Source organism: Canis lupus, chromosome 8 (assembly GCF_048164855.1).
Source record: "Canis lupus baileyi chromosome 8, mCanLup2.hap1, whole genome shotgun sequence".
Classification (NCBI taxonomy): Eukaryota; Metazoa; Chordata; class Mammalia; order Carnivora; family Canidae; genus Canis; species Canis lupus.
In genome coordinates, this window is record NC_132845.1 from 38,047,364 (window position 1) to 38,068,603 (window position 21,240).

The 21,240-nt window shown below is 65.8% G+C and overlaps 3 protein-coding genes and 1 long non-coding RNA gene across 13 annotated transcripts in view; 2 read left to right on the plus strand and 2 right to left on the minus strand.

Moving 5' to 3' along the window:
- The window catches only part of CACNA1H (calcium voltage-gated channel subunit alpha1 H), a 49,434-nt gene extending 41,967 nt beyond the window's left edge, over window positions 1-7,467 (plus strand). For 4 of the 7 annotated variants that reach the window (XM_072835170.1, XM_072835173.1, XM_072835174.1 and 1 more), the window contains 9 exons: window positions 1,216-1,367; window positions 2,026-2,135; window positions 2,299-2,432; window positions 2,565-2,635; window positions 3,496-3,574; window positions 4,523-4,644; window positions 4,789-5,212; window positions 5,308-5,471; window positions 5,664-7,467. In XM_072835170.1, coding sequence (XP_072691271.1) covers window positions 1,216-1,367; window positions 2,026-2,135; window positions 2,299-2,432; window positions 2,565-2,635; window positions 3,496-3,574; window positions 4,523-4,644; window positions 4,789-5,212; window positions 5,308-5,471; window positions 5,664-6,671 — 2,264 coding nt within the window. In that variant the 3' untranslated portion in view covers window positions 6,672-7,467. The remainder of the gene's footprint in view (window positions 1-1,215; window positions 1,368-2,025; window positions 2,136-2,298; window positions 2,433-2,564; window positions 2,636-3,495; window positions 3,575-4,522; window positions 4,645-4,788; window positions 5,213-5,307; window positions 5,472-5,663) is intronic. The other 3 variants (XM_072835172.1, XM_072835175.1, XM_072835177.1) reach the window with 1 other exon arrangement.
- Window positions 7,468-10,679: 3,212 nt separating this feature from the next.
- Window positions 10,680-12,249, minus strand: LOC140637610 (tryptase). 2 transcript variants are annotated; one of them, XM_072833968.1, is made up of 5 exons: window positions 12,045-12,249; window positions 11,730-11,901; window positions 11,349-11,614; window positions 11,073-11,236; window positions 10,680-11,003 (listed from the first exon to the last, which is right to left on the minus strand). In XM_072833968.1, the coding sequence occupies exons 1-5, from the start codon at window positions 12,103-12,105 to the stop codon at window positions 10,839-10,841; spliced, it is 828 nt and encodes a 275-aa protein (XP_072690069.1). In that variant the 5' UTR covers window positions 12,106-12,249; the 3' UTR covers window positions 10,680-10,838. The 2 variants fall into 2 exon arrangements, with proteins under 2 accessions (XP_072690069.1, XP_072690068.1); XM_072833967.1 differs by having other exon boundaries at window positions 10,680-10,974; window positions 12,045-12,237.
- Window positions 12,250-16,351: 4,102 nt separating this feature from the next.
- On the plus strand, window positions 16,352-20,646 carry LOC140638233 (uncharacterized). Its single transcript, XR_012035384.1, has 3 exons — window positions 16,352-16,861; window positions 17,907-20,321; window positions 20,583-20,646. It is a non-coding gene; the product is annotated as an uncharacterized lncRNA (long non-coding RNA).
- LOC140638232 (uncharacterized) lies at window positions 16,715-19,440 on the minus strand. Of its 3 annotated transcripts, XR_012035383.1 has the most exons (4): window positions 19,247-19,440; window positions 18,676-18,951; window positions 18,258-18,403; window positions 16,715-17,290 (listed from the first exon to the last, which is right to left on the minus strand). XR_012035383.1 is itself a non-coding variant. In XM_072835169.1 (2 exons), exons 1-2 carry the CDS (start codon window positions 19,293-19,295, stop codon window positions 17,096-17,098), a joined length of 1,233 nt encoding a protein of 410 aa, XP_072691270.1. In that variant the 5' UTR covers window positions 19,296-19,440; the 3' UTR covers window positions 16,715-17,095. The 3 variants fall into 3 exon arrangements, 1 of the variants encoding a protein (XP_072691270.1); XR_012035382.1 differs by having other exon boundaries at window positions 18,676-19,440; XM_072835169.1 differs by having other exon boundaries at window positions 18,258-19,440.
- Window positions 20,647-21,240: the final 594 nt, after the last annotated feature.

The following is a 21,240-nucleotide window of genomic DNA, read 5'->3' on the forward strand; positions in this document are numbered from 1 at the left end:
TGGCCCGGCCTCAGTTCCTCCATGGCTGCCGAAGGGAGGGGTGGACATGGCAGGCCGCTGCCAGGCCTGCGGGTGGGCATGGGGTGGGCGCCAGGCGTCGGTGGGAGGGGAGAGGACTTGTTGGCTCACCTGCCAGGTGTGTGCGCCGCTGCTGCCAAGCTTGGGGACGTCCCCCTGTCGGGCTGCATGCATGGCTGCTGCTCTGCTGCATCCTGGGACGCCTGCCGGTTTGTAGCTGCTCCGCATCCTCGGCACTGGCCTGAGCTGACTGGCTGCCAGCCTTGGGCTTTGCGAGCTGAGCCAGGCTGTTTAGTGACTGCACGCCGGCCCAGGGGGCATGAGGGCCCCAGGGAGGGCTCGGTTCCCATCAGCCCCTGCTCTCCCAGGCCTCAGGCAGCCAGCCGGGACAGCCACTGCCTACATGGGGCTCTGGGGCCCGGGTGCGTTCCCATGTTTGTGATGGCGGTCGTGCCCTCACCTGCTGGACGTTGACGAGCCATAAAGGGTTACTGCAGATAGAACATGTAGTGCAGGCAGAGGTCCTGGGGGATGCAGGACCTCCCAGGACACGGTCATCAACCTCAGATGGGCCAGAGGCCCAGCAGGGCCCAGACAACAGGCGGTGGCCACTGGCCCCTCGGCGGACAAGGAGGGGAGATACTCCAGGCCTGGTGACCGGGGGCAGCTCGTGTGTAGACCGAGATGGAGCAGGGGGCGGGCCACTCTGCCCTGCGACAGCTGAGCGGGGGACAGGACTGGCCCTGCCACCAGGAAGGCCTCCATCTGCTTAGTCTTCACCTAACACCTTGACATGAGCTCAGGAGAGCAGACCACAGGGGCCAGCCTAGGAGCTCCCTGCAGGGTGGGGACCAAGCAGGGCCCGGAGTGAGGGGGGGTCTCAGCCACCAGGCATACTCCTAGGGCCTGCCCCGGGCTCAGGGTCCCCAGAAGACCCGATGGAGACCTGCTCCTGAGACCCCCTCCTGCCCCGGACTCCCGCAGGGGCCAGAGACCCAGGGAGCCACTTCTTACCTCCCTTCCTTCCTGGGAGAAATTCTTTCCTTCAGGCTCATGCAAACGCCCTGTGCCTGAGCCCAGGGCCCTCCCCCCACGGTCCCTACGCTGCAGCCCCTTGGCAGACCACCAGGGACGTCCCAGTGCCACAAGGGTGCTGGCAGCGCCCCGCACCAGCTCACGGTCACCCTCTCCCTGCAGAGGCCCAGCGCCGGCCCTACTACGCCGACTACTCACCCACCCGCCGCTCCATCCACTCGCTGTGCACCAGCCACTACCTTGATCTCTTCATCACCTTTATCATCGGCGTCAACGTCATCACCATGTCCATGGAACACTACAACCAACCCAAGGTGGGGCTCGGTGCCTGTAGATGCCCGCCCTCCCTGCCTCCAGGACGGGTGGCGGGGACACAAGCCTCAGGAGGGCCATAGGTGGGGTCTGGCACTCAGCCGGGTGGCCTGGATCAGAGCTGGGGGCTCCCGGGTCTGCAGCCTATCCGAGCCCTCGCTGGGGTTTGCAGGGTGTGGAGATGTGGTTTGAGCAGCGAGTCCTTTTTTTAAAACTGGTTGAAACTCCCAGGGCCGCCCGCCCCGGAGGGCCCCCCCCATACACACACACAGCGGTTCAGCATGGAAACACAGGCTGTGGGAACGTCCGTGGGTCTGGCTGCCCAGGAGCGCGCAGGGCAGGAGACGGCCAGGGGGAAGGTGGTCAGCTTTTTATTTGTCCCGTTATGCCTGTGTCTCCGTCAGTTTTTGACGAAGGGGCGCCCCTTCTCTCCCGCAGTGGAAGGGAGTGTCTCAGGGTAACAGCCTTCAGACCTGAGCTGCTCAGCCGGGCCGGGGGTCTGGGCGGGGCAGACGCCCCCCACCCGAGGGTGCCTCCGGGCCCCGTCTGGCGACCTGGCACAGCCCTGCGTCTAGCAGGAGTCCTGTCCCGCCGAACCGGGGCGCATAGGGGAGAGGCGGGCGGGCTGGGAGCGTCCGCAGCCTGATGCTCTGCTCGCAGTCGCTGGATGAGGCTCTCAAGTACTGCAACTACGTGTTCACCATCGTCTTCGTGTTTGAGGCTGTGCTGAAGCTCGTGGCTTTTGGGTTCCGGAGGTTCTTCAAGGACAGGTGTGTGGGGCGGGCCCCGGAGCCTGGAGGACCCTCAGGCGGGGTCTCCCCCGCCAGCCTCCGGCCCCGCCTGAGGCCTGAGATGGGGGGTCGCCGCTGGGTCGCCGTGTGGGATGTGCCGGGGGTGTGAGGAGGCGCTGAGCCCACCGCCCGCCCGCCGCAGGTGGAACCAGCTGGACCTGGCCATCGTGCTGCTGTCCATCATGGGCATCACACTGGAGGAGATCGAGATGAACGCGGCTCTGCCCATCAATCCCACCATCATCCGCATCATGCGCGTGCTCCGCATCGCCCGAGGTAGGCGCCCGCCTGTGCTTCCCCGGGCCCCGTCCTTCCTCGGCTCCCCCCGCGGCGTCCACCGGGGGACCGTGCGGGGACGGGAGCGAGAGGGTCAGGCGGCCCCTGCTGACACTCAGCTTCTGGCCTTAGTTCTGAAGCTGCTCAAGATGGCCACAGGCATGCGGGCCCTGCTGGACACGGTGGTTCAAGCCCTGCCGCAGGTAGGTCAGCACCCCAGGGCCAAGGGGGCCGCCGCAGATGCCCCCGGAGCACTTGGTCACCCACTTGCTCACGTACCCCACCGTCTTGCCAAAACCACGGTAATCGGTCTGCGCGTGCGGGGAGTCCCTCGGCTGTGCCACAGAGAGTAGGGCCGGGTGCCCGGGGAGGGCTGGAACCAGTGCCCCCCCCCCCCAGTCCAGTTCCGGAGGCAGTGGGCAGAGGAGGCCGCCCACAGGGGTTGTGTGAGTTCAGGGGCCCACCGCCGGGCATCCCATGTGGCCGCAGGCCCCGTGTCTGCCTCCCCGTGCTTATGGCCCCGACCCCAACCCTCTGTGTCCTCTTCAGCTAAAGGAGACTCACGGTCCCCCTGTGCTGTGCCCGGTCCCTCTGCCAACACCCCCCTTGCCATCCGTCCATCCCCCCAATCCCGTGTCCACCTGTCTGTACACCCAGCGCTCCTAGCCCAGCACATTCCTGTCCAGGGGCTCGCTCATCCCCGCCCCAGCAGCCCCTGTAGCTCGTGTTGGGGTGACAGGGGTGAGTAGACAGGTGCTGGGAAGCCTGAGAAGCCAGGGTGGCCTGGGCAGTGCTGGCAGGATGTGCTGCCCACGAGCGGGGGGTGGGCGGGGGTCCCTGAGGCTGGGGACCTGGGTCCAGGGGGCGGGGCGGGGGTCAGAGGCTGATGAGGGGCTTGGGCATCTGTCCAGTGGGACGGGAGCCCCTGGAGGACCCAGAGCTCCAGGGCCGGGAGCGGTGGGTCAGGGACAGGCCCGAGGGCAGCCTCCGGGAGCCTGGCCGGCGGGGGGTGAGGGGGGGAAGTGGCGGCCCCTGACCTCGCTCTGCTTCTTCTCCCGTGTAGGTAGGGAACCTCGGCCTACTTTTCATGCTCCTGTTTTTTATCTATGCTGCCTTGGGGGTGGAGCTGTTCGGGAGGCTCGGTGAGTGTGCACAGCCTCGCCCACGCCTCGCCCACACGCATGAGGCTCTTGGGTCCCTGGGGGACACTGGGCCCTGGCCAGGCAGACGGGCTGCACACCTCGGGCCTCGGCATCACCCGGCCCCGACAGCCCTGCCCAGCACATAGCGTGGACACGCACGGCGGCCAGAAGCACGATGCCTGACGGACACGCGGGCACACACACACGGGCTCAGGCCAGCTGGGGGGACAGCCACACGTGAGCACGGGAAGAACACACACAAGCACACGTGTGTCCCTGAGCTCGTGAGGCCCCCGGGCACCCTAACTGCCACACATCCCTTCTTGTCACCGTCTCCCTCGTCCCTCAGGCCCGAGGCTCTGACCCACGTGCGCAGGAGCAGGTGGGGACTTCCTGTGACAGCCCAGTCCCGGTGGGCTCCCCTGAGCACTGGAGAGAACTGGGGTGGCTTCAGGAGTCCCCAGTGTGGGCCTGTCCGGGAGGGGGCGTCCCAGCTCAGGTCCACCCCGAGGGCCTCCTGGGACTCAGCAGCAGGTGCCCGTGACCCCAGGCCTGACGAGTCCTGGCCCCAGGGCCAGGGTGCAGGGTGCCTCCCGCTCCAGGGCAGCCCTGACCTGCCGCTGAGCCCGAGGGCGTGTGGACCCACAGGCAGGCCTGGGCCACGTGGGAGCCATCTGATGGGGCTTGGCCGGTACGCCCATGGAGCCGTGTCCACCTCAGTCCCAGGGCTGAGGTCCGGGCTCTGGGCTGTGCCCAGAGGCAGCCTCCACAGCCGGAGAGGAGCAGTCCTGCCCCCGCCCCCACCCCATCCTGAAAGGACACGTCCCCGTAGCAGCCAGGCCCCCAAACTACCCAACACAACACCATCTCCTCCCCGGGAGTGCAGCGCCCGTGTGGGTCAGCAGGGTCCCCACGTGCGGGCTGACGGGGCGAGGGTCTCCCCGGCAGAGTGCAGTGAGGACAACCCCTGCGAGGGCCTCAGCCGGCACGCCACCTTCTCCAACTTTGGCATGGCCTTCCTCACGCTGTTCCGCGTGTCCACGGGGGACAACTGGAACGGGATCATGAAGGTAGCGGCCCCGGGAGGGGGCACCACCCGGGCGGAGGGGGGCACCTAGTATAGGGTGGAGGGAGGGGGCAGGGTGCCCTGTATGGGGGGAGGGAGGGGGGAGAGGCGCCCCAGCACCGCGCTCTAGCCGCCCCCCCCCCCCCAGGACACGCTGCGGGAATGTGCCCGGGAGGACAAGCACTGCCTCAGCTACCTGCCTGCCATCTCCCCCATCTACTTCGTCACCTTCGTGCTGGTGGCCCAGTTCGTCCTGGTCAACGTGGTGGTGGCCGTGCTCATGAAGCACCTGGAGGAGAGCAACAAGGAGGCCCGCGAGGACGCCGAGCTGGACGCCGAGCTGGAACTGGAGGTGGCGCAGGGCCCCCCCGCCTGCCCCAGGCCTGAGGCCCCGCCGAGCCCAGACACCCCTGGCCTCCTGGTTGTACGCAAGGTGTCCGTGTCCAGGATGCTGTCCCTGCCCAACGACAGCTACATGTTCCGGCCCGTGGCGCCCGCCTCGGCCCCACACCCCTGCCCACTGCGGGAAGTGGACGCAGAGACGTGCTCAGGCACAGCCGCCTCCGGTACAGGTCCTGAGGGGGCTGGGGCTGTTGGGGGGGGGCGGGGGGCAGGCAGGCCTCGGGTGGGGGGATGGGAGCTGCAGGGCGCTTGCTTTCCTGCCCAGGCCCGGTGACCTCTGCGCATTCCCCGCCCGTGGAGTCCTGCACGTCTCTCCAGGTCCCCTCGGCGGCCACGCTCTCCCCAACCAGGGACAGCGACAGCCTCCGCGCCCTGTCCCCTCGGGGCGCAGCCCGCTCCCCCATCCTCGGCCGGCTGCTCTGCAGACAGGTAGGAGAAGCGCCCCGCCCTGCAGCCCAGGCCTGGGGGCCCCCTGGGGCTTCCTGAGCACCTGCCCCCCGGATGGGGCTGGGGCAGAGTCCCCACCAGTGGCTCCCAGCCACGTCTCAGCCTGCTCCACGGCCTACCTGGGGAGGGGCTTCCCGGCCGTCTTCCTCATCGGATCCCGGGTCATCCCTGCAGGAGCCCACGCTTGCCGACTCGCTGGAAGGGCACACGGACGGCCCCAGGGACGGCGGCCCAGGCTGGGGGGAGCCTGGCGGGAAGACCCCAATGAGGCAGGCATCCCTGAGGGCCTCCCTACGGTCCCCGCCCCACTCCCCGAGGCCCGCCAGCGTCCGCACCCGCAAGCACACCTGCGGGCAGCGCTGCGTCTCCAGCAGGGCCCCAGCCCCCGGCGGGGAGGAGGCCGAGACCCCGGATCCTGCCGACGAGGAGGTCAGCCACATCACCAGCTCGGCCCGAAGCCCCTCCGCCTCGCCCGCCTCCCGAGGCCTGGGGGCCGGCGACCCCGACCTGTGCAGGTTCTACGGCGTGGATGCTCAGGGCTTCCTGGACCCGCCAGGCCAGGCCGAGGAGCAGAGGCGGCCCTCCGGGGAACCGGGGGGAGGGGACGGCCACGCAGAGACCAGGGAGGTAAAGGGCCGCGCCCTAGAGGCCGAGCCAGCCTTGGGGGCACGCAGGAAGAAGAAGATGAGCCCCCCCTGCATCTCCATTGAGCCCCCCGGGGAGGACGAGGGTGCGGCCCGGCCCCCGGCGGCAGAGGGCAGCACCACCACTCTGCGGCGGCGAACCCCGTCCTGCGAGGCCCTGCCGCACAGGGACTCCCTCGAGCCCATGGAGGGGGCCGGGGTGGACCCTGCCACCAAGGGCGACCGGCGGGCCCAGGCCCCTTGCCGCGCGGAACACCTGACCGTCCCCAACTTCGCCTTTGAGCCGCCGGACAAGGGGGGCCCTGGCGGAGACCTGTTTTTGGACAGTGGCCATGGTGTGGCCCCAGAACCCAGAGCTTCCTTTTCGGGGGCCACGGCGCCTCCTGAACCCCATAAAATGGAGCCTCTCGTGCTCTCCAGTGACCCCACAGAGAAAGGACGGGGGCTGCACCTCAGAGTCCTCCAGAGCCCCCCAAAGAAAGCAGGGTCTCCCCCAGCCAGCCCCGCCTCAGGTGACCGCGTGGACAGGCCAGTGTAGCTCAGGGCGCAGTGCCGCAGGTTTCAGCAGCGGAGCTGGGGTGCACCCAGCGGGGTGACGGCCCGGGCAGGGCTGCGCATGGACCCCAGCTCTGGGCCCGGCGCGGAGGAGAAGCGGGGAGCCGCCCGGGGAGGGAGGCAGACATGGGGTCTGGGCGAAGCAGAGTGGGGACACGCCCCTCGGCCTGCGAGCCTATGTCTAGCCTACGTCCGGTGGATTCAGGTTTGGGTTTTTCCAAGTTTCGCCACCATGGTCTGCAGCCATGCCCACATCTGGTCAGCGGTCCCCCGACAGCAGCTGCGTCCCTGCCACAAAGACCAGGAAGACCAGAAGGAGGAAGTCCAAGGCTGCCCAGCAGAGCCCCATTCTCACACCCGCTTTTCTAAGGAACACGTGCTTGGGGCCACCTGTGCCCTCCCGGGTGGCGGCTTCACCCCAAGGCTGCCACCGCCACGCTCATGTCACTCACTCCTCACCTGTCTGCCCCCCCCACACTCTTCGTCACCGTCTTGGCCCCCTGCGGGCCCAACCCCACTGTTCTGCCCTCGGTATTCCAGAAACAACCGCGCCGCGGGGGAGTGGGGTCCATGCAATAAGCCGCCGCCGCTGCCGGCGGCCCCTCGCGGGCCGGGTGAGCAGTGTCTGCTGACGCTCCTGTGTTCCATGTATGTTTCTTTTATTAATTCAGGTTAAACGTTGCAATAATCTGATAACGGGAAATCCGGCTTCTTAAGGGAGGGGGAAGCAGGGGTGGGGGGCAAAGCAAAATGGAATAAATGTTAACTTATTTAAGAAATGCATTGGATGAGTGGCGGCAGGGCGGTGGGACCCCGCGTGGTGGCCCGAGAGCGGGGCTGGGCCAGTGTTCGCCGGGACTCCCGGAGGGGTGGTGCAGGGGAGCAGAGCGGGGGCCCACGGGGACAGCTGCTAAGGCGGGACCGTCCACCTGGGGCTCTGGGGGGTGCCCCCCGTCCCCGTGCCTCTGCTCTGACCCTGGCAGGGGCCTCGGAGCCCCTCATCTCAGCCCCAGCCTCCCCCTACTCCCTCTGGGCCCACAGCGCCCTTGGGACCGGGCCGGGCTGTCCATGAGGGGCTCTGGCTGCACGAATGGCAGGGAAAGTGACCCCAGCCCCTCACTGGGTACGTGACGTGTGCCCTGCGGAGCTGGGGGGCTGCCCTGCGCCCTGCGAGGCCACGGCCTGAGGTGGCCCATACGCTGCTGTGCAGGAGGGGCGGGGAGGAGGGGCTGAGGGTCAGGCTGTGCGGGTGTCACCTCCCCCTGCCCCCCATGCTTGCTGCCAACTGACACTGCAGACCCAAGGAAACCTGTGGTTCTCCGGTGGGGGGCAGGGACGGTGCCCCCTCTTCCAGGAAGCCCTCCCCAGGTTCCCGTAGCCCTCACCACACATCAGATGGGCGCCGCTCCCAGCTGCCCGGCTCAGGGCTGCCCCTTCCTAACCGTCCTCCGTGTGACCAGGGCCTCGTGACCCAGCTGATTAGGGGCCCTGGGAGGGGCCGGCCTTGCCTGCACTTGACCCCGTGGCTCCCTGTCCGGCTCCAAATCACAGGCCATGTGGGAGGGGTCCCCCCCTTAGATGTGGGGAAACCAAGGCCCGGGTGGCTGCCTGGCAATCCAGCAGGATGTGGCTTCTCGGGGCTCAGACACCCCCACCCCAGGACCTGTGTGGAGCGTGGCCGGTAACTGTCCTGCTGGAGGACGGTGGAAGCGGCACCGGCTCTGGGCCTGCGCTGAGCCCACGCTGGCCGCACGGCTTGGGGGGCAGCAGAGTTCCGCCCAGGCCGCCTCTCCTGGAGCCCGGGTGCCTGATGTTGCCCACCCCGGGGGGCAGGGCAAGGGAGGAGTCCCGTGCCGCCCCGTGTCCCCACAGCCGGGACTTCAGGCCCTCGCCCACCTGGCTCCATACTCCACCTGTGGGGACCCTTCTCCCCGCCCGGGCACCCGCACTCAGCTCCCGGGGGCTGACCCGTCACCCGGACAACGTGGTGGCCTCTCCAGAGGACCCGGCCAGCCTGCTGGAGGCCTTGACCCCAGGGCCCCTCTGGTCAGCCCGTTCCCCCCAGAGGGGCCTGAGCTCCCCGATAGGAGGCTGTGCCCACTGTCCTCACCTGCCGCTGGCCAAGCTGGGCTGCGTTCCTTGGCTCCTGGGGCATCAAGGGGCAGCGGGGGGTCTGCCTCCCCCCTCGGGGAACCTGGGGCTTCCCTTCGGGATCTCCTCCCTTGGCCGGTCCCCACACAACCAGCTGGTAAGAAGGCCTAAGTGTCAGGGTGCCTGGGGGCGCGTTCAGCTGGGCGCCCCCTCTTGGTTCTGGCTCCGATGGTGATCTCAGGGTCGTGAGATGGAGTGAGATCGAGTCCCGCGTCGGGCTCTGCGCTCAGTGGGGAGTCTCTCTCCCTCCCCCCCCCCCCCCCCCCCCGCTCATGCTCGCTCGCTCTCTCTCAAATACATAAATAAATGTTTTTTAAAAATCCTGTAAGTGTACGTCCGTGAGGCTGGGGATAGAGGGAGGTGGCCCCGTGGGCGGCGGCCTGACCCCAAGGGGGCGAGATGGGAGGAAGGAGGGAGGTGCCCGGTTTCCTTCACGGGCTTAGGTTGCGCAGGTATCACGGCTGTAGTTCAATAAATGGAAGCTGAAATGGGAAAAAGAGGAGGGTGGGCACTTCTGTCCCTGCTGCTCCACCGGAGTGAGGGCTCTGCGGGCATCAGACCAAGCGGCCCGGGCCCCACGGCCTGCTTGTGACCGGGATGGCTCCTGGCCCCCCTCCGTCCCCGCCCCCCCACACCCCCCGAGCTGCTGCGGGAACAGTCAGCGCTGGAGGAGGACCCTGATGGATCATTCCAGGGGCTTCCCTGCTAAGGACAGAGATGGTTCCCAGAGCCTCGGTAGATTAAATGTGGATCTTCGCGTCTGACGACTGGGAGGGGAGAGGGGAAGATGGATCTAGAAAGCTCTTCCTGGCCTGAAGAGCCCAGAAACTCCCCCTAAGACGGTGTTGCTCTGGTTGTCGGTAGGTTCATGCAAGCGACCATGTGCACAGAGCAGGGGGCCCAGCAGGACGCCCTTCCAGTGACCAAGGTTAGCACCCTGCTTTACAGAAGGACCCGCGGATGAACGGAGACTCTGCTGCTGGGGACGCTTTGCACCCAGAGAGCCTCACCCCCGGGGCCTGGAGGGCAGGGTGGCCCGGGGGGGGGGGTCCACGTGGGGCAGAAGCCCCGGCTCCAAGAGGAGGGCCGCCTGGCCGCCAGGAGCCTGAGCTCGTGTGGACAAGGGCCCCGAAGTGCAACAGCTCCGCAGGGGGCTCCTCTCCTCAAACCTCAGAAACCGAACACTTGCTGAGGCGCCACCGCCCATTGCCTGTCAGCCCGAGGACTGCGGGGCGGGGTAGAAGGGGCGCTCTCCCCACCGCGGGCAGCTGCGGGCAGCCCTGTGCACGGCCTCGCCTGCACAGTGGAGGACGTGTGCACCCCGGACCTCAGCAGTGCCCCCAGCACACGCCGCGGACACAGGAACGGCCGCGGCCACCTGGTCCTGAGGCCCTGAAGGCAGGCAGCCCGGGGGGGCCCCGTGGCCGCAGGACGACAGGCTCAGGCAGGAGCAGCGTGACCGTGACACACACTGCCATGGGCGGGGGTGGGGGGAGCAAGGCTCCAGGGGGACCACACCTGATTACACTCAGCCAGGGTGAGCCTGAGGCCAAACGCACCCGCATGGGTGCACAGTGTCAGCGTGGAGGGGGTGGGGGCATAGGGGTCATGCCCCATCTGAACCCCATCACCATCACCGTTGCTGCCTCTGTCCCAAACGCTTGTCACTCAAGAGACACAAGCCATGAGCCGAGAACTGGCCCCAGTCCCAGGGGCTGGGCAGGGGGCGCCTAAGCAACACCACCCACCCCGTGCTCGGGGCCTGGGGCCCCCGTGACGGTGCCTGGACCCCTCCCCTCTGCCCCGTGACCCGCACAGCCAGAGCCAGGCGACAACCACGTCTGCTTCCATGCACTTTAATGAGGGTGGGCGCCCACGGCGGGCTCCGGGGACAGGCCACGGGGACAGGGGGAAAAGGGCGGCCCCCGGGCCGGGGGGCAGGGGTGAGGCGCCGTGGAGGCCGGCTTCCCCACCAACCCGGGCGGCCCGGGGGCTGGGCTCAGGGCTCCTTGGGGACGTACTGGTGGATCCAGTCCAGGTAGTAGGCGACGCGGGTGTAGATGCCAGGCCTGTTGGGCTGAGCGCAGCCTTCTCCCCAGCTGACCACACCCGCCTGCAGCCAGACGCCCCTCACCCTGCAGACCAGCGGCCCTCCAGAGTCGCCCTGGGGAGCGGGAGGGTCAGGGCGGCCGGGGCCGGGCGGCGGGGGCCAGGGCAGGGCGGGGGTGCCCACCTGGCAGGAGTCGCTCTTGCTGTTGCCAGCGCACAGCATGTCCTCGCGGACGATCCGTACGCCGTCCCCCGTGCTGAGGCCCAGGTGGTATTGCACGTCACACATGCTGTTCTCCACGATGGGGACCTTGACCTGCTTCAGGGGGAAGGGCGGCGGCAGGGGCGCTGCGGGGAGAGGCGGGTGGCGCATCAGGAGGGGAGCCGGCCTGGCCTGGCTGTCCAGGGGCTCCCGGAGGGGGTCGGCTCACCCCGCCCTCCGGCCGCCTCTCGCACTCACTTCCACTGTGCACGTCACCCCAGCCCGTCACCCAGCACGGCGTCCCCGTGGGGAAGGTCTGCAAGGCGGGTGGCAGGGTGACCGGCTGGACATGGGCAGAGACGTTCACAGGGTCCTCGAGCTCCAGCAGGGCAATGTCCGCCCCATTCTCGGGTGTGTAGTAGTTGGGGTGCATGACGATCCGGTTGACGGGCAGCAGGTGGTCCTGGTAGTAGAGGTGCTGCTCCCTGAGCTGAACCCTGATTTCTTCAGGACACACGACGTTCCTGGAGAGAGAGGCGCCCACTCAGGGGGCTGAGCAGGCCACTGGACCCCGGGGGAAGGGCTGGAGCCCCCGCCCGCCCCACAGCACCCTCACCCAGCCCCCGCCCGGCCACTCACGGTCCCACACAGTGGGCAGCAGTCAGCACCCACTGCGGGTGGATGAGGGAGCCCCCGCAGATGTGCCTCCAGTACTGGCCTTTGAGTCTCAGGCTCACCTGCCAGGGCCACTTGCTCCCAGGGGCCTCCCGCCCCCCTACGATGCCCACTCGCTGCAGCGCCTGGCCGGGAGCTGAGGGTGAAGCGCCATTAGGACGGACACAGCCTGGCCCGGGCTCGGCCGCCCCCTGTGCTTCCCCAAACCCAACCCCCCAATCATCGCTGGGCGTGTGGGAAGAGGGGGCAGGGGCAGGGCAGCCCATGGCCAGGACTCACCAGGGGACACGGGGACCAGGCTCCCCAGGAGGGCCAGCGCCAGCACCAGCGGACTGGGCATCTGAAAGGAGCAGTGGGGGAGCAGCGGGGCCAGGCTGGGGTCTGCAGATGGAGTGGGTCCCCTGAGGTCAGGGGTCAGTGCCCTGGATCGGGGCTCTGGGCAGAGGGCTCACCTTGGCCGAGACCACTGCTGTCTGAGCCCAGCTGCTCTCCCCCGCCCACTTATCCTGCCAGGCCGCTGGAGGGGGCGGGGAGGAGCCTGCCGGTCTCCAATCCAGACTGGAGGAACAGGATGATTCACATGAAGGCGCTCCCGTGACCTGCGTCCCCACCACCCGGACCCCAAGGGTGGGCTTCTGGCCAAGCAGAGGACCCGCCACCCCCGAGGAGGGCGGGCATGGCCTCGGGCTCTGGATGGCTAAGATGCCTCCCTGCGCTGTCTCCCTCGGAGAAGTTTATGGGGGCGGGGGGGGGCACACTGCGAGGGCAGGGGGGCCCTCAGGGACAGCACCCCCTGCCAATGCTCACACTGCCCACTTCTCCGCACCCTCCTCCCAGGGGGTCAACATGGCAGGCCCGATTCCTTGGGGACCCCACAATGCCCACCCCTGGGTGCTACTGAGCAGTGCCCCCGATTGCATCTGCGCCTTGTGAGGGACGCGCAGTCTGAGGGCTCTCAGCAGAGGGAGGGGCGGATGCACATGACAATGAGATAACACGAAAGGCCGGTGCTGGCCCCCTGGACGCTGCCCCCACTGGGCTCCGTGGCCAGGGCTGGGCCCCCCACCCCACCCGTGCCTCCACCCACCTCCTCCCTCTCCCCTGGGCCTCCTGGTCACCGGGCCTCCAGCCCACGTCCTCCCTCACGGACCCTGGGCCCCCTGCACTCCCCCTGCCATGGAGTTGCCCTTCCTCTAGGGAGCCTTGCTGTGCCCCACCCTGCCTGGACACCAGCCTGGCTCTGGGTGGCCCCTGCAGCATCTGTCCCAGGTGGTCCACGTTCAGTCCTCATCCTCTCCAGATCTGGGGTTAGTTGTCTGTCCCGGGACGTCAGTTCTCTTATCATTGAGAAGGTGTTTGTAGGGTGGCCCAGGCACGGTGATGGGGCTGAGATGGGGCACCGCCGCTCTTCCCCTTGCCCTCCTCCCCGCTGACACCGCGCACCCACGTGGAAGGTGGGGCGTTTGGCCTCACGCTCACCTTGACGGACGCCCCCTGGGGCCTTGCACCCCCCCCTCACACCACTGACCAACACCACAACGCTTTCAGCTCCCCCAGAAATGAGATGAGCCCAACCTTCAAACTGGAGCAGCAGAAGGATGCTGTTACAAGGACTTCAACAGTGGAGCGTCTGGGGGCACCTGGCTGGCGCCGTGGGCGGAGTGTGCCGCTCTTAATTTCAGGGTTGTGAGTTCAAGCCCCATGTCATTGGGTGTGAAGCGTACTTAAAATTTTTTAAAAATTTAAAATTAAAAAATACATTGAACATTGAGTCTCTTTTGTGCTTTTCCCCCCATAATGTATCGAATAATACATCTCTTGCACCACATCCCCCTCACGTATTCTATGCTATGTATCCCGCATCACGACTACACTTGGCTTGTGACACATCGCCTCCCACGTCTGCATCCATTGTGGGATTCAGAGGTCAAGAGCTGAGAGCGCCTTGCCTCAGGACGGGGGCGACAGGGGAGCGGAGAGGCCGGTGTGGGACGGGGCTCCTTTCTGATGAAGCAGAGACAAGGAGGGACTTGTAGCCAACGCGGTGGGGGGGGGGGGCTCTGAATGGGAACCCACTCAGAGGAGACACGTGGGGGCTTCTGGGTGGACCTCCCTTGGGGGCTCTTGCATGACCTTCAGCACCGGGGGGCAGGGGAGTGAAGAATTGTCCTCAGTGTCCTCAGAGCAGTGACTCCTGCCACACTGGGCCCGGGCGGAGTTTTGGTGGAGCAAAGATTCCTGGTGGGTGGCCTTGGGGGAGGCGCCCGCAGTCAGCGGCTTGTCTCCTCGGGCAGTGCCGGCCTCCTCTGTCGACTAGAGTTCCTGGCTTCCCTTCATCATTTGGAGATTTTCATCTAAATAAATGCACGTACACTTTATTTTTTTTCACAGTGGCTGAAAGCTGTTTTGTCCTCTTTTTAAAGTTGGAGGTCTTTGTGTTTCTGGACAGAGATTTAATGATTATTCATCCATGTGGACACATAGGCCTCAACTCGAATCCTTCTAGAACCCAGCTCCATGTTGGGTGAGGCTCTAGGCCCCTGAGGTGGGAGCTCCTCCTTTGCCCCTCCAGGCTGTTCCTCAGCCTCCGCAGCCCAGTGAGGGAGACCCGCCCCGGCTCTGTACCATCCCGCGCTCCGAGCCTGCCCACTGAACAGGCTGCTCCTTTTCCCTCTTAATCCAGAAGTTCTTTTTTTTTTTTTTTAATTTTTATTTATTTATGATAGTCACACAGGGAGAGAGAGAGAGAGAGGCAGAGACATAGGCAGAGGGAGAAGCAGGCTCCATGCACCAGGAGCCCGACGTGGGATTCGATCTCGGATCTCCAGGATCGCGCCCTAGGCCAAAGGCAGGCGCCAAACCGCTGCGCCACCCAGGGATCCCAGTTCTTTTTTTTTTTTAAAGATTTTATTTATTTATTCCTGAGAGACACACAGAGAGAGGCAGAGACACAGGCAGAGGGAGAAGCAGGCTCCATGCGGGGACTCCATCCCCGGACGGGGGTCACGCCCTGAGCTGAAGGCAGACGCTCCACCGCTGAGCCCTGGCGGCCCCGGAAGTTATTTCCAATTACAAGGGGAGCACGTTCCCGCTCTAGACGGATACAGACACCTTAAGGCAAAAACACAAGAAATCCATCTTCCTTCCTCCTTTTCCCTCCCACCCAGGGTAATCACGGTCCCTTGTTGGGGTGATGACCTGCAGAACTTTCCTCAGCCTGTATGGGCCTCGGGCTGGATGAAGTGGGGGAGGGGCATTTCAGGAAGAAAGGCTCAGCGGGGACGGGGCTGGGGAGGGTCCAGCGCAGAGCTGCAGACTCCAGAGGCCTGGGGCCAGGGAGGGCAGCAGGGCGGGGGTGAGCAGAGGTGGCCCCAAGTCCCTGACAACCACACCCACCCTGCCCTGCTCCTGTTCCCAGATGCAGGTGAGCCCAGCTCGGACCAGGAGCGGTCAGGGCCAAAGGAGCAGCTAGTGTGAGGATGGGGGCGCGGGGGAGGGCTCCCCCAGGGGGCCACCACTCAGGCCCACCTGACCCACATGCACTGGGTGCCAGGAGATGCCACCCGGCCAGCAGGGCATCCCCAGGGCAGGGGAGGCAGCATGCGGGCCAGAACAGCACTCCCCATGCTGCAGTTTGCTCTCCATCAAAGGGGACAGAGCAGCTCGGTGTCACAGAGCCCGCAGAGCCGGTGAAGTTTGGAGTTTCTGCGGGGTGGGGGTGGTGAGGCGGGTGCAGGCAAGGTCAGCCCCTCCCAGGACCCCTAATCATCTGGGTCATGAGGCCCTGGCCACGCGGAGGACCGTTAGGAAGGGGCGGCCCTGAGCGGGGCAGCTGGGAGCTGCGCCCATCTGATGTGTGGTGAGGGCAGGAACCCGGGGAGGGCTTCCTGGAAGAGGGGGCACGGATCCCCACCCCCCTGCCTGAGGGAGGCGAAAACAACGTGGGTTTGTCCACAGGTCACCTTGGGTCTGTACTGCCAGGTGGCAGCATTCACGGGGGTGCAGGGGGAGGCCACGCCCGCGGAGCCGGTCCTCAGCCCCTCCTCCCCCCTCCCTTGGGGGCCTTTCCTGCCCCTTCCCCCCCAGGGGTGTGGAGGGTGCTGGCTGCCCCTGGACAGGAGGGGACGCTCAGGAGACAGGGGACGTGGTCTAAACCGATTATGGTGGCGGTTACTTGATTGTATATATTTGTCCAACTCAAATGGATTTGGACACTTGAAAAACATTTTTAAGGTTTTATTTATTCATTTGAGAGAGAAGGAAAGCAAGGCGGCAGCCAATAGAGGCCGCCCTCCCCTCCAGCTGCCCATGGGAGGGCGGGATATGCACCCTGCAGGCCAGCCGGAGCGGCCTGTGCCCCGGGCTGAGGGATCCCAGGGCTGGGGGCACGGGGCACATCGAGGGGCGGGGCCGCGGGCGGGGGCGGGGCCATCGAGGGGCGGGGCTGCGGAGGGGGCGGGGCTGTTGTTAGGGGCGGGGCCGCGGGGGGACTGCGGGGAGGGGCGGGATCGCTGAGGGGCGGGGCCAATGGGGCGGGGCTGTGGTGAGGGGCGGGGTCACGGAGGGGGCGGGGCGGGCGGCGCCGCGAGAGGAGACCTGGCCCCCGCCCTCCCAGGCCGAGGCCGCCCGCCCCGCGCCCCTGGGGTCTGTGCTCACTCTGTGGGGGTCCCCGAGCCCGAGAGTCAGACGTTAAACAGCAAACAGAAAACTCGAAGAGAGTCTCCAGAAGAGCGGGAAAAAAATTGTTTTCTATGTTTCAAAAAGTGCTTAGATATTGGCAGCGGGGACAATCTAGCAGAGCCCTAGGCCTCTCCTACATCTGCCCCCACCTGCCCCCACCTGCCCACACCTGCCTCCACCTGCCTCCACCTGCCCTCACCTGTCCCCATCTGCCCCCACCTGCACCCACCTGCCCTCACCTGCCCACACTTGCACACTCCTGCACACACCTACCCCCAGAGGACCGCCAACACGCAGTGCACTCCTGGGGCCTGTGCCTGGGGTAGATGTGGGTCCTGCTCCTCCCCCCAACCCCCCAGCAACGGTTGGAAAGAACCTGCCAGAAGAGCAGCTTACGGAGCATTTATTCCTTGCAGGTGGGTGCTGGCAGCCCCTGGCTTCCCCCCCCACGTGTGCTTCCACCCTGCCCCAGCTCTTTAAGCGGCACAAGGCCGAGTGCCAGCCTTCCTTCCTGTTCTCTCCACAGAAGCCGGGACTTGGGCTCCAGGGTGCCTCTGGCCCCATGGGGGTGGGGGCAGGAGGCACAGAGTGGGGTGGGCGGTGGGGGAGTGGAGGAGCGAGGTCAGCAGGGCAGAGGGCGAGGGCAGGGGTCAGCCCCTGCGATTCCCCCGATTCTGGCTCCCCCGCGGGAGCAGGTGGCGCTGGATCCAGGTCCAGTAGGCAGAGACCCTGACGTAGACCCCCGGGAATCCGGGCTCGGCACACCCGCGGCTGAAGCTCACCACCGCTGCCTGCACCCAGCGCCTGCCCCACAGCTGGCAGACCAGCGGGCCCCCAGAGTCGCCCTGGAAGAAGCAGGAATAACAAATGGGTCCCATGGGACTCAGGTCTATGCAGCAGGGTGGGCGCTCTCGGGCGAGGCTGCCATCCCAGGGGCCCGGTGCTAGAGGCCGGGAGGGCGCCCAAGGGAAAGCCCCTGGGGCTGCAGGCACAGGCCTGGTAGGGTTTGGTTTCCATCTTTGGGCTGTGCCTCCCTGCAGCCTGCAAACCGGCTCTAGCTGCCTCTTTTTTCTTTTGGACAGTTGAGGACTCTAAGATTCAGAGAGGTCAAGCAACTTGTTCTAGGTCACCTAGCTAGTAAAAGCAGAGCTAAGATGCAATCTATTATTATTATTATTATTATTTAATATAATTATTGTAGTAATATAATTAATTTAATTAATTTATATTTTAATTAATTTACATATTTATAATTTACATATAATATAATGATATAATTATTTAATAATTGCATTAATACTTATTATTATTGCCAAGCCTGCCTGCTTCTTCCAATGCGTACTGCCCCCCTTACCAGTCATGTGGTGTCTCTGGGCCTGGACCCCATCCCTCTGCGCCCTGTGGCACCTGCTCACAGCCCTGTGACAGCCGGAGCCGACACTCTCTGCTTTTTATTGTCAGGATGGATCTGATCTCATTCTTACGAGAATTATTTGTCAGGTTCCAGCTCCAAGCCAGACACTGTGCTGCGTTGGGTGAGAAAAGCCCCCGGCCTCCCGGAGCTGGATCTCTGGATGCCTCCCCTGCCCCAGGCCCAGGATCCGGCCTGCTTCACGGGGTCACTGAGGACGAGGGAGGTGACCCGGGACAGCTATTTGCTAAGCACAGAGCAGGTGCATCAGATTCCCTGTGAAGGGGGCCGCTGCCTCGCTCCCACCGCACCTAAGGGTGAACTGAGGCCTACAGGTGTCCCCAGCTCTCCCAGATGCTGCAGGGGGTCAGGGGCAGGAGCACCAGTGGCGGGGGACTGACCTCGCAGAATCCCTTCTGGCCCCGGGAGGAGCCGGCGTAGAGCATGTCGGCGGCGATGGGCTCTGGGTAGTAGAGCCTGCGGCAGCTCTCCAGACCCACGGTGCGCACATCCACCTCCTGCAGCCTGTGGGGCTCCAGCAGGGCCTCTGCGGGACACGGGACTGTGGCTGGGGGCCTCAGGGCCCACCTGGCGGTGACCCGCCAGGCCCCCAGCCTGCGCTCTGGAGGAGCCAAGGGCAGCAGCTCCGCGGGTCCTCCCCCGGGGCCGGCGCACGTGTCACGGGGGGCAGATGCCTGAGCAAAGCCGGCTGAGCGGTGCAGGATGTGGCCCAGGCCGGCCCCTAAGGTGAGGTGAGGGGCCAAGGGGAGTCCCCTTTGCGGTGCCTCCCTCTGCCCCAGACCCCTGTCCCTCACCCACCATTCTGCCTGAAGTCCCCCCCAGCCGGTCACCCAGCAGAGGGTGCCTGCGGGGAAGTAGGAGCCCGGTGGAGCCAGAGGGATGGGTCTGGTGGTGCGGGAGAAGGCCACGGGGCGCGCCAGCTTCACCAGGGCCACGTTGCCACCCTGGAGTGCATCCCCGTTGAAGGAGGGGTGCTGGATGACTCTGATGACCGCCGCGGAGACGGAGTCCCGGGGATGCGTGTACAGGACAGACTCTCCCAGCTGGACGCTCAGGTCCTGCAGAGTCACGACGCTGGGCAAGGGGCAGAGGACACGGTGGGCTCTGAGGATGGCGGCATGGCGGCCCCCACTCCGCCCACCCAGCTCTGCCGGGGAGAGGGCATTGCGCCCGGGACCTCCTTCCTCCCCGAAGGACCCTCTGCTCCACCCTGGCCCACAGGTCGGAGCGAGGCATAAGGAACGCCGGGGACATCCTTGTCCCCGAGAAACCCGTCGGGCCAGGAGAGGCTCTAGGGAGGAATCCAGCTCCGCGAGAGCGGGTGGTGCAGGCTTCGAGTGCAGAGCCCCCCATGCAGCAGGGCCCGTACTGGGAGGACAAAGTGGCCCCGTTCTGCCTGGGGCCAGATGGACAGCCATCGGGGAGGCGGCACCAAGACACCCGGGGGCCAGGGGACTAGGTCGGGGCTGCGCTGGAGCAGGGTATGGGAGATGACGGTCTCGGCGGAGGCTGGGGCCAGGGCCCCATAAGCGAGGGCAGGGGTGCACCCTGGGGCTGCTGAGGCCTCCGAGGGCAGCGGGGGGGGGGCAGTGGCCTGGGAGGGGCCGCAGGAAGGGTGTCTCCCGCGGAGAGGACCCATTGGAAAGCACAGGGGAGCTTCTTGGGGAGGCTGTCATGAGCGGAAAATATGCTGCATGGTGCGCCGGTGTCAGCACATGGGGGCAGGAAGCCCCCAGTAACCGCTGGGCACGTATCAGGACTTAACGTCTGCCCAGGATGTTCCGGAAAGGGCCCTGTACCCGCAGGATTACAGAAGGCGGGGCTCCGGTGGGGGCTCAGTGGTGGAGGGTCTTTGCCCCGGGTGTGACCCCAGGGTCCTGGGATCGAGTCCCGCATCGGGCTCCCTGCAGGGAGCCTGCTTCTCCCCCTGCCTGTGTCTCTGCCTCTCTCTCTGTGTCTCTCATGAATAAATAAAATCTTAAAAGAAAAAAAAAAGAATTGCAAAAGGCTTATATACCCCCAAAATAACACTTGGGACAGCTGCTTATATTTTAATCATCCCCTCTGGGAAGGTCGCGCGACAGCATAGTTGGGCTTCAGGAGGGGCCAGCCTTGACTGTGGGTTGCTTCGTGACTGTTTTGTTTTGCGTTTGGTTGGCAAGTATTGTCAGGAGGGGTCTTGCTCTTGAAAAATTTGCTACTTTCTCGTCCGCCCGTGCTCCCCGCGGCCTCGTGCACGGTGGCTGGGGCGCGGAGCCGCCAAGTGTCCTGCGGCAGCTGAACCCACAAAGCCCGTCCCGTCCCCGCAGGGGGATAGTCTCCAGCCTTAAAACAGAGGGAACTTCTGACACCTGCCGTGATAGCATGGATGACCCTCAAAGACCTCCCGTTCGGTGAAACAAGCCAAACTGGGAAGCCGGCGTCATAGGATCCACTTCCACGAGGTGAGAACTGTGGAGCCGGGAAGTGGGGGTAAGGGTGAGGGCTCACGGGGACTGAGCTTCGGTTTGGGAAGTGGGGGGTCCTGGCTGGGCAGTGGGGTGGTCCCTGGACAGTGTGGACGGAGCTACTGCCCGGAACCGCGCGCTGAGAGAGGATCGAGACGGCCAATTGCATGTTGTGCATTTAACCGTGATTCCAAAAGTGGAAAAAAAGTTCCTACTTCCAAGGAGCATCAGATCATCAAAATATGTTTTCTTTCCTAGTTTGAAGGAAATGGCCGGCATCGAGGCATAGGTGCGAAGCGGGGAGCCTGCGGCTGACCAGGAGCCGTGGGCGGGCGGGCGGGACTCACCCAGAGACGCAGTGCGCGGCGGTCAGCACCCAGCGCCCAGGCTGCCTCTGCACACGTGCTGGCCCCCGACTCAGAGGCTGACCTGCCAGGGCCACTGCCGGGGCACCGCCGCCGCGCCCCCCACGATGCGGGCCTCCGGGGTGAAGCCTCTCGCTGCCGGAGGGAAAGGGGGTCACCGGGCCGGCCTCCCCCTGGGCGATCGGGGCCCAGGTCGGGCTGCAGAGGTGGGGTCCCCTCCCACCCCCGCTCAGACGGCACAGCCCACGGCACTGCCCGGGACGCCCCACAGTGGTCGGCGTGCACCCTCTCTGCCGTCCAGTGGGATCGGGGCCTGGCCACGTGAAGTGTGCCCTGGCCATGGGAGCTGAGTTTTCCCCTTAATTTCAGGGCATCTGGACGTCAGGGGCCCCGAGAGTGGCTGGGGGCCCGGGTGGAGAAGGAGGTGGACGTTCCCACGGCTGTTATTTGGAAGCAGGGGAGGCCCTGCATGTGGTTCTGGCAGGTTGGGGCACGAGGGGGCACCAAGAAGCCTCAGTTTCCATCCTGTGCCTCCCAACATCCTCCTCTGT

What these genes read in the sequence shown, in the direction of transcription:
- LOC140637610 (XM_072833967.1), bottom strand. Translation starts at nt 12,105, where the DNA reads ATGCCCAGTCCGCTGGTGCTGGCGCTGGCCCTCCTGGGGAGCCTGGTC. An exon ending in CCTGGTCCCCGTGTCCCCTG is followed by an intron (nt 11,902 to 12,044) that starts GTGAGTCCTGGC and finishes CTTCACCCTCAG; the next exon opens with CTCCCGGCCAGGCGCTGCAG. An exon ending in GGGTGACGTGCACAGTGGAA is followed by an intron (nt 11,237 to 11,348) that starts GTGAGTGCGAGA and finishes CTCTCCCCGCAG; the next exon opens with CGCCCCTGCCGCCGCCCTTC.
- LOC140638232 (XM_072835169.1), bottom strand. Translation starts at nt 19,295, where the DNA reads ATGGCTGTCCATCTGGCCCCAGGCAGAACGGGGCCACTTTGTCCTCCC. An exon ending in GCCAGAAGGGATTCTGCGAG is followed by an intron (nt 17,291 to 18,257) that starts GTCAGTCCCCCG and finishes TGCTTCTTCCAG; the next exon opens with GGCGACTCTGGGGGCCCGCT.